Source organism: Phoxinus phoxinus (assembly GCF_949152265.1).
Source record: "Phoxinus phoxinus genome assembly, chromosome: 24".
In the NCBI taxonomy this organism is placed as follows: Eukaryota; Metazoa; Chordata; class Actinopteri; order Cypriniformes; family Leuciscidae; genus Phoxinus; species Phoxinus phoxinus.
Window position 1 is genome coordinate 16093176 of NC_136899.1, and position 10959 is coordinate 16104134.

The window sequence follows — 10959 nt, forward strand, 5'->3', positions numbered from 1 at the left end:
TACGTTTATCTCTGTAAAGCAGCTTTGAAACAATCTACATTGTTAAAAGCGCTATATACATTTCAATTTCAATTTATGAATGGATAGCCCCTTGAGATGCAACATCTCATTTTCAAGGGGGTCCAAATACACATAAACAATACAACAGAAAATAAAACAAAACAAAAAACAACAACAATCTAGTTACTATAGATTAGTAACTACACTTTAGTTACCTACACCTTTACCCCAAACCAAAGACACATCATAGCTCAGAAATGTTATGGCTATCTCAATAAGTAAATCACATTTAGCTCATTACACAATTGGAACCCATGATATAAGAAATTCAATGTAAAGAGGTGTCACATAAGACCACCAGAGATCGAATCCACAGGAGGTAAATCAATTAGACAGTTACATAAAACAAAAACAATTACAAGCAATACTATTAGTCCAACATCCGTAACATTCACACACATTGTTAAGATATTGAAATATAGATAACCTAAATCTGCGAAAAGATAAAATGGATCTCAAAGAAAGAGGGAGATTATTCCAATCAGCTTTATAATGAAAAGTTTTACGTCCAGCGGCTGAAAAGATTGCTGGTACAGTAAAGACGAGATATTGCATGACTCTAAGTGCACATAGAACTACGAGGAACCAAGAGTTCTTTCAGATTTGGAGGACAGTCAAAGTAGGCACATTTGAAAATAAAAATGAACCAATGGAAGTCAAGTCAAGTCAAGTCAAGAATATTTGTATAGCGCTTTTCACAATACAGATTGTATCAAAGCAGCTTCACAGTATTAAATTAAAATAATAATAAAACGTCCATGTTTGGTAATGCTAATCAATAGTAATATTGATTGATTCATTAAATTGAATATCCCCAACTGAGCAAGCCAAAGGCAACAGTGGCAAGGAAACGAAAAACTCCATCAGGTGACCTAATGGAGAAAAAAAAAAACTTGGGAGAACCCAGGCTCAGTCGGGGGCCAGTTCTCCTCTGGCGGTTATGAACTAGAGGCCGGATTTAACTGTAAGATTAAAACATTTATATGAATGCCTGGTTAAAGAGATGCGTCTTTAATCTAGTTTTGAACTGGGAGAGCGACTCTGAGCAACGAACAGTATCAGGAAGGCTATTCCAGAGTTTTGGAGCTAAATGTGAGAATGCTCTCCCTCCTTTGGTGGACTTAGATATCCTAGGTATAACCAAAAGCCTCGAATTTAGCGATCTTAAAGAGCGCGATGGATTATAGGGCGATAGAAGATCCGTTAAATAAACTGGAGCTAAGCCGTTTAGGGCTTTATAAGTCAGTAACAATACCTTATAATTAATACGGAACTTTATAGGTAACCAGTGTAGAGATGATAAGATCGGTGGTCTTCGGAAGTCTCTTCTTGAATTAAGCTGAAGCCAATTTAGTGATGCATACATTATGCAATGATGCGTTTTAAAAGGACACCTCAGGACAAATCTACATAGAGAGTTAAAAACAACATTAAGTGGCTTAAGAGCAGTGTCACTATGTAGATGATATCAGCATAGTCAATAATGGGCAATATCAACTGACAAATTAACATTTTCCTAAATTCTAATGTGAAACAATTAACAGATCTATAGAGTGTCCTGAGACAGCCATATATTCTTTTTGTGATATACTCAATGTGAGGTTTAAAGGTAAGCTCAGAATCAATCTACAAACCAAGGTATTTCAATTTTTCCAATTTCACCATGGAGGACCCATCCTCAAAAAACAGTTGCAAGTTAAGAGCACATGGCCGTCTGTGGCTCGTCCCAAACAACATACAACAGGATTTTTCCATATTCAACACTAAGTTGTTACTGTGAAGCCATTTTTGAGTCGTAATAAAATCAGCTTGTAACCTGTTCTGGATCCAGTGAATATCCGAGTCAGTCGTATAAATTATGGTATCATCAGCATAAAGATGCATCTTTCCGATGGAGCAAATGTGCGAAAACAAAAGAGGTCCTGGAGTGGAACCCCCTTATCAACCAATACATAATCAGACAGTGAACCTTTAAAAGCAACACATTGCCGTCTATTATGAAGATAAGAATGAAACCATAAAAGGCACTTTGATTCACACCTATCGCATAAAAAGGCTTGGGAAAGGTCAATAAAAATAGCACCAGTTAGCTGTCCCTTATCACATAAATGAAGATGACTTGACTTGACATGTGTCTATTAAAAATAGGTATATTGTGCCATCTAGTGTTTTATACTATGTATAAATGTGGTTGGATAAATATTTATTCGCTGGTAAACAATGTTTTAAACATTTCCATGTATTATACACACTGCATTTCCATGTATATTTAAATATAATCAAAGTTTACTTTCTGTCACAGTTAGGATTTTATTTTTATTTTTGTTTAAAATGTTCTCTGTCTCCCGCTGTCTGTCCTTCCCCTCCCCCTCACTCCACCTGTGTGTATGTGTGTGTGTGTTTGTGTGTGTGTGTGTGTGTGTGTGTGTGTGTGTGTTGTGTTTAAATGTTAAAATTAATTAAAATGAATGTGCTATGATGCACATTATAGTGATGTTTCCAAGCACATTTTTTCGCTTTAAATTATTTAGTTTTGGCTTGTTTATAGTTATTTTTTAATTCTTGTTCTTTTCTGAATATCATTAAATTTAAAGGATTTGTTCTGAAATATTTTGAGTGTATAATAAAATTAGAATAATTCTCTCGGTTTAGTGATTCCCTAGTTTTTTTTTTCATTCTTTTTTTTTCATTTTCCTAATCATGTTATGTGTCTAATAAATGTCTTAATCCTTTAATTTTTTTATATGTTTTATTATTAAAGTAAAGGCATAGATCCAGTTTATTTGTAGTGCATTGACAATAGTTTTATAAAATTAGATAATTAATTAAATTAATAAAAACACAATAACAAAATTACAAAAAACTAAATTAACTTGCTATATTTCAGATCAATATATTTGTTTTCCTTACATTTTTGATTAACTTCATTCTCATCTGAATTATAAATAATTTATTTCTGTATAAAATAATACTACCCCTAAAAAACACATTTGGTTTTTCTTTTTTAATCAATGCAGAATGTGTAACTTAAAAATAAACAGATTAGTGCTCTGTTTGAGGACAAGAAATTAAAACCAATGCAATATGATGAATGTCCAAAAGATGGCAGCGACAGACTGTTTTTAAATGGAGTTGGATAAATATTTTTTGCTTTTAAACTGTGTGTGTGTGTGTGTGTGTGTGTGTGTGTGTGTGTGTGTGTGTGTGTGTGTGTGTGTGTGTGTGTGTGTGTGTGTGTGTGTGTGTTTATACACAGTTTAAAAGCAAAAAATATTTATCCACACACACACACACACACACAGTTTTTAGATGTCCTCAAACTCTTTCTTAAACAAATTAAAATTTACATTTGTGAATATTAAATTTGGCAAGAAAAAGTATAAATTAATTACAAATTTAAAATGAGAAGGGTCTAATATCAGAGTATGTTTGGTTTATACAGAAGTTTGAATATAGATTGGCCTGCCAAAGTTACCTTTTAACAACGTTTGAAAAGTAAATCCAAAATACTTTTACAATTCACACAGTCCCAAAACACATGATTGTCTCTTCAAAATAATGACAAAAGGAGCACATGGGGTACAACTATTATTACATTTAGCAAGTTTATAGTTAACTGGGTAACAACTGTGAACAATGTTAATAAAGAATTCAACAATAATTTGGATTTCTTCACCACTAATACTAACCGTTTGATGACGCATTAGAGATACTGAAAGCTGATTGGCCTTGATGGTTATGTATGCGGAAATGGGCAAATTTAATTCATAAGATGAAGTCCGATTTATTCTCCCTTTTTCCACAGATTTTTAATAATAATACTGCTATGAAAGAATCTCATATTAAAGAAATGTAAACATTAAATTTGTAACTATTTAATAAATCAGATTTGACGTGTGCTCACGTGCTCTGCTCTGCTCATATGTGTGTGCGTGTGAGCATATGAGTGATTCGAATTTGTAGTTGCTATAGCGACGGTTGTTATGAATTCTGCATTTATATTTACACTTAAAACGATCGCAGTCTGTCTGTTGTTGGTTGAGAGACGAGGCGAACTTACAGACTTTTGCAGAGAATTTTCTGAGCAAATCTTGCGAATTTGAAGCTGATTTCTGAGAGGAGACTTTTATTCTAGAAGGACATCGGAGGATATATCCTTTAGCCTATATAGAGATATATTTTTTAAATAATATTTTTTAATTTTTGCGTCATTTAATTTCTGAGAATACTTTTCATTTGATTGATGTTTTCTTATTTTAGAAGGAGTTATTTAATTGTTTATTTTTAGGGGAGTATTTCTGAGGTGATTTATATTTTATTGTATTGTATTTTGTGTTGTATTTTGTATTGTTTTTATTGCAGTTTGGAGGAGGATGTCCATGGCTCACATGATGGGTGAAAGAGGAGGTGAGTGCTTCAGTTTTTCATTTAGGTTTATCCATGATATGATGCTGTACAATGACTGACTACATTAATGTGAAGAACCCATTTGATCACATTTATTTGATTCCTTGCATGTGAAATAAACTTTTGTATTGAACTGAAGTAAAATGTTGTACTGACATTGATTATTATTATTATAGCATTACTAACTATGTGATGTGTGAAACATTCCATCCTTAGGCCGCTCCAGATCCAGGAGAGCCGCTTTCTCTCAGACGGCTGGTCAGGAGGTTTGGGGACCCGGTTATGATGACCGTGATCAGGATCCGACCCAGACACAGAGCCAGGATCTTCCTGGATATTTAACATCTCTGTCTTCTGAGTTTTCTGTGTCCACAGGTCAGGCTCACGGGACGAGGGCGAAGCAGAGGCCAGATGATGGACGCCAGGCTCACGGGACGAGGGCGAAGCAGAGGCCAGATGATGGACGCCAGGCTCACGGGACGAGGGCGAAGCAGAGGCCAGATGATGGACGTCAGGCTCACGGGACGAGGGCGAAGCAGAGGCCAGATGATGGACGTCCGTCCACTTCATATGAACACTCTCGCAGAGGTCAGAATAGGTTTTTAATAAAGAAGTAATGGCTAAGTTTCTATTTCTATTTTCAATGGCTGATTTGTCATTCTACTAATACTAATACTCTAATGAGAGTTAGTAGACATGTAGGTGCAATGTTACTTATAGACAACCGAATGTGTTAAAAGGAAATAAAGTTAAACCAAAGTAACAATTGATGTGACCACTGACATTGATTATTAATATTATAAAAAATAAAACAAAAACAGCTTTTGATGTCTGAAATGTTCCATCCTCAGGCCGCTCCAGATCCTGGAGAACGGCTTCCACAGATTCTTCTCCGGGCATCACGTCATCCTCAGCTTGGTCCCTCTCTGAGGCCCACGTGGAGAGGAGGTGTAGAGAGTCGTTGAGTCTGAGCAGCCGAGGCTCGTACAGCGTCGAGTGGAGGTGGAGTGGCGATGGATCGGAGAGCTTGTCCGGGTCCGTCAGCCTCGAAGGGTTTCTGTGTCCTCCGCTGCCGGGTCAAGTTCCTGTCGAGTCAACAGAGACTTCAACTGGCCGAACTGCTCAGGGTGCCGTGGAGGATTCTCCAGTGAACAAGAGCTCAACAGGTGACACTGAAATAAGGCTGGGCAGTGTAAAGTCTACAGATAGAGATTTTGCTATTTCATGCATTACTGACTCAAGGTTTTAACATGTTAATGTCCGGTCACATTTACTGTTGCTCAGCAAAATTTCGCTGAAATATTCTTTCTGATTTCTTTGTGTAAAGAAAACACTTTATTTTGATGGTCCCTTTTGAAAAATTATGTTGACTTTACGTAACTTTGCAACTGCATGTCAACTTATTCTAACTCTAACCTTACCAGTCTACTAATACTCTACTAATACTCTAATGAGAGTTAGTAGACATGTAGGTGCAGAGTTACTTATAGACAACAACAACAAAGGGACCATCAAAATAAAGTGAAATAATTTTTTTTAGGAATATTTCAATTGAACGTTTAACTAACATTTTCAAAACATTCCGAGAACATTCAAAAGTAACGTTCCCATAATGCAAAATTATAAAATATAATGTTCCTTTAACCAAGAAAATCATTTAGAATTGTGTGGATAGCGTGAAACATTCCCATTACTTTAGATTTGTATCATTACAGAATTTAACAGTAAAATGTAAGTTATGTCATAATATCATTGCTTAATTTGACGTCAGAGATGTGTCTAATAGTTGTTTTCAATTGTTTTTTCTTCATTTTAGAAAAAGCTCCAGTACGTAGGAAGAGGAAAATACCTGGTTGTCTCCGCAGGTTCTGGAAGGCTATCAAGTGTGTTTTCTGCTGCTGTTCCTGTAGTGCTGTGAATGTTGTGGAGCCTTTCGTTCCTCCAGCAGATCCTGATCCTGAACCATCATCCCCTGCTCCAGATCACTCCGGCGTCGAGCCAAATAATGGTAAATCATTATCTCTCCAACATTATTTTAAACAGTATTATCTTGTTTTCCACTCAAAATAAGGCTTGCTTTTAGAGAATATTAATATTATTTCCCCCATTATAATATTATTTTCTCAACCAGGACGTTTTATTTTTTAAATAAAACAATGGATCTAGCAAGCTAATAATTGTCTCATATTTTTCTGTTTGTTTTTCAGAGTCCTTTGAGTCTCTCTATAACGTGGAAAAGATGATTGGATCCGGAGGATTTGGCAGGGTGTTCCTGGGAACACGCAAATTTGATGGCAAAAAGGTAAATCTTACTGAATTGTACAAACATTTTGCTCTTGCAAAACACATTTAAAACAATTAACAGATAGTTTAATACTTAGAAGGTCAGGCGCTTGAATACTGTCACTGTTATTGAAACTTTTGGTTTTTTTTGCAGGTTGCCATCAAGCGGATGCGCAAGATTGACAACGATCGTTATCTTAATATTGTAAGTTGGACAAAACCTGAATGTGTATTGAGTTGTTTAAGTGCAGATTACTGTAGTCAATACACCCGTAGGAAGCATTAGGTGTAAATGTGATCAATATAAGCCTAGAGGCACCAAATAACTTTGAGCTGGAAAGGCTCTTTTGAACGCATCTAAAAATATGAAAGAAAAGTACATTTCAAAATGATATGTTTTCTTCACATTTTTACCCAGCTAACCTTCTGTCTACTACTTCTCTCTAGCCTGGACATCCCGAACCTCTCGTTACAGAAGTGGCGCTGCTGATGATGATGAGGCGAGAACCCATAAGCCCCTTCGTCATACAACTGTACGAGTGGTTTGAACATCCTAGAGAATTCACTCTGGTTATGGAGTATCCTGAACCCTGCGAGAGCTTGCTGGACTTCATGACTCGTAATCAACAAGTGTATGAACCAACAGCACGGTCCATCATGAGACAGGCTGTGCTGGCAGTGCAACACTGCATCCATCGTGGTGTTTTCCATAATGACACTCATCCGCAGAATTTCCTGTTGAAGAAAGACTCGGCACAGCTCAAGCTGATAGACTTTGGCTGCGGTCAGCTATTTAGCAGCGATGGCTACGACAGCAAAATATACATTGGTGAGCATTCTGGGAGTGTGGAAACCTGAATGTAGTGACTTACTAATTATTTGCTTTAAAAAAAAAGCTCAACAATGTGCAAATGTCTTTCTCTCAGGAATACAGGATCACATCCCACCTGAAGTCTTGACAGAACCTCGATTCCACGCCGTCCCAGCAAATGTCTGGTCTCTAGGAGTGTTGCTGTACAAGATGGTGAACGCATGTCATCCTTTTCACAACAGAAGAGAAATCACACAAGCCAAAGTTACATTTCATAACTCCAACTTATCCAAAGGTGAGTGAATAATATTGATTACATTGATAAACACACACATAAAGCAAAGGCTTTGTACAGAAACAGTTAAAGGTGAAGTATGTACGATTTTTTATATATGGCTCAACGTATAGCGAGAGTTTGGGGCGAGAGCCACGGGAAAAGAAATGCAGCTTTAGTTACAGAAGTGAAAGCCAAAATTCACTGCATTCATACCTTCAAAGATTAAACAGGTCATGAACACGTCAAAGTGAACAGAGCATTGTGATGCAGAAAGGCACATTTTCATAAAGGCAAATGCAACACAGCTAAAAGTATTCCTAATATGTATTTTAAATATGCTTTATTTTGTCATTTATTCCACTCGCTGCCACTAGTGTCGCAGAAACGACATACTTCACTTTTACTTTTTAAAGATAAGGAGCATTTTACAGTATATTAATCATGTTTTAGATGCTGTTTTCATAGATGCCAGGTCACATAGTCATGACTAACCAGCTCTCTCCTTATTAAAATGTGTACAGAGTGCAGGGATCTGATTCCCGGGATCCAGCTAAACGCCCGACGTTAGAGCAGATGTTACAACATAGATGGATTAGTAGAGATCTACAGTAGATTGGAGAAGTTCAGGAGATTCACTCGATCAGTTTCAGGTGTGAGGAAGTGTAACAGAGTAGGATTATATCTTTTGTCTTCAATTCTGGATTATTTGTAGTGAGATTTTCAAATGTGTGTTCATTGTAATGTTATTTTTATAATCAAGACAAGTCACCTTCATTTATAGAGCGCTTTATACTATATAGATTGTTTTACAGCGGCTTCATGTAGTAAACAGGAAAATAACAGAATCAGGGATGCAAACAGAATTCAATTCTGTTCTAGCTCTAAAAAAATCATTCATGAGTTGACTTGTTCATATAATCTTTGTGTTGGATAGGAAATAACATGCTTGCTGAGAGCTTGAGCTCGAGACTTGACCCGAAGCCTGAAGTCCAACACCAACCTGACAGAAACTCAGAGCCTGTCCACGTCTGAGCAAGAACATGAGAGACTGCAAGACTGGAAAGAAGTCATCAAGTCATCACAGGCACATTTGCTTTGTTTCAAAAGACAAGCTATCTTTATTTATATAGCAACGTATTTATGACCAATTTGTATATATGACCGCTCTGTATACGGGTCAAAGACGAGACTTCACCATTTCGTGTCCGCATCAAATTAAATTAACAAAAGTAATTTTAGATACATAAAAACCCTGTTAAATGCAAGTAAAGTGTCTACCTTAAAGGTGACATATTATGCCCCTTTTCACAAGATGTAATATAAATTTATGGTGTCCCCAGAATGTGTCTGAAATTTCACCTCAAAATACCCCCGGATCATTTATTATAGTTTGTCAAATTTGCCCCATTTGAGTGTGAGTAAAAACGTGGCGTTATTTTGTGTGTGTCCCTTTAAATGCAAATGAGCTTCTGCTCCGCCTCCGTTCAGAAGAGGGCTGATCCTTTACACGAGCTTCACACACTATACATACAGTCGGCATCTAGACATAGTTGGGTCTGGCGTGGCGAGGGTGGAGTCGGCGGGGGGGAAACACAGCGAACATCGTGTGTATTTGAATGACAAAAATCTCGTATTGCGAGTCATTGACGCCTGCCGACCGACAACTGTACATTACAAAATTAACTGCCATAGGTTATGATTGCCCTTATTTAATTAAAACTGGGTCAATGACCCAACCAACTGGCCGGAGGTGTTGTTTCCAGACATATTTTGCATTATTAGCCTATAACTCAATCAACTTTCGTATATGTTGCATACTATAACTTCATTAAACCTTGTCACTTGTACGTATATGCTTCACTTCAAACTATTAATCCTTTTGTAAAACGGTGATCAGTAGTACGAAGTTGCCGAGGGACTGTGCTGACAGTTATCCCTAACTCACCGACTGCAGTCTGTATTGAGTGTAGACCTCGAACTACTCCCTAGGTTCACGGCTCGCGTCATTACGTAGCGATTGGCATCCTTTCCAGTTCTGTGTGTTTATTAGGAAGGATGTAGATAGAACTTCAATTAATAATTTGTTTGTTTATTGGCGGTACAGAAAACGACACAGCAACTCTTCGGCATGATTGTCCCGTGTATTTCAATTAGAGCCAAGGCATGTTTTCCCCCACGGGCTAAATTCACATCACGTGACGGGGCGTTCCCAGACCAACCGTCTGTATGTATAACAAAACATGTGAATAATCTCATCCAAAATCTCAGAAATAACTGTAGCGAGTGCAGCCTTACAGAGAGACTCAGGAAGAGATTCAACTTTTAGACTGAACCTGGATGTTTCTGAATTGGTTAGTGGAGACATTTAGATATTGTGGAGTTACATTGATTCCTCTGTTTCTGGGGGATTTCCGTTAAAAATAAAATTAATCCACTGCTCTCTTGTCTCATCTGAGGCTGGGACTCTATAGTGTTCAGTGCTCGTCTGTACGACAGAACAGTTTACATGCTTTGCTCGAACTTTTGCCATTGTGTCAGAACTGGTTACACTGTTGTTGCTTGTGAAAACGGCTGGTGGGTGTAAACGTGCAGATTAAGAGCCGGTAATATTACAATAAGATCCTCTTCCTACGTCAGAAGGGGAGCGAAATCTGATCTGGCTTATTTTTGACATGCTTACAGAGAAAGGCTTAACAAACAAAGTTTTCTGGGTTGGTAGATGCACCGGGGACTCGATTATATGTGAAAATAAAATGTCAAAATATGGGGGTAATAATGTTCCAAAGTGTAAAGTTGTCATTCAGCGTAATGGTCTGGAGTTTGATTTTGCCATTACATCTTTAAATAAACATAAAATACCAAGATAAACAAAAAAAAAATGTCTTGGCATGTTCACATAAGTGTTGGCTGTGTTATGTTAAAAGTATCATGTCTTATTATTTTTAAGTATTAAAAAAATAAAATTGTCCAGAAAATGCAGTTTGTCAGAGGTCATTCGGTGAAACAGGATCAAGAAGCCGTTCTGAAATCATATAAAAAGCAGATACTCATTCGACAGTCTGTGACATCATCAAGTGGCACCCTGAGATCATGTGGTGCCGCAGAAAAGTTGGTTTATTCT

General features: G+C 37.1%; 1 protein-coding gene across 1 annotated transcript; it reads left to right on the forward strand.

Annotated features, from left to right (window-relative positions):
• Positions 1 to 345: 345 nt before the first annotated feature.
• LOC306992252 (uncharacterized protein) lies at positions 346 to 9172 on the forward strand. The gene is made up of 10 exons (XM_079600930.1): positions 346 to 379; positions 4423 to 4467; positions 4684 to 5055; positions 5319 to 5633; positions 6284 to 6475; positions 6675 to 6769; positions 6905 to 6955; positions 7198 to 7579; positions 7677 to 7856; positions 8773 to 9172. Exons 2-10 carry the CDS (start codon positions 4434 to 4436, stop codon positions 8868 to 8870), a joined length of 1719 nt encoding a protein of 572 aa, XP_079457056.1. The 5' UTR covers positions 346 to 379; positions 4423 to 4433; the 3' UTR covers positions 8871 to 9172.
• Positions 9173 to 10959: the final 1787 nt, after the last annotated feature.

Coding starts and splice junctions, on each gene's coding strand:
- LOC306992252 (XM_079600930.1), top strand. CDS start 4,434: ATGTCCATGGCTCACATGATGGGTGAAAGAGGAG. Junction 6,770..6,904: donor GCAAATTTGATGGCAAAAAG/GTAAATCTTACT, acceptor TTTTTTTTGCAG/GTTGCCATCAAGCGGATGCG. Junction 6,956..7,197: donor ACGATCGTTATCTTAATATT/GTAAGTTGGACA, acceptor ACTTCTCTCTAG/CCTGGACATCCCGAACCTCT.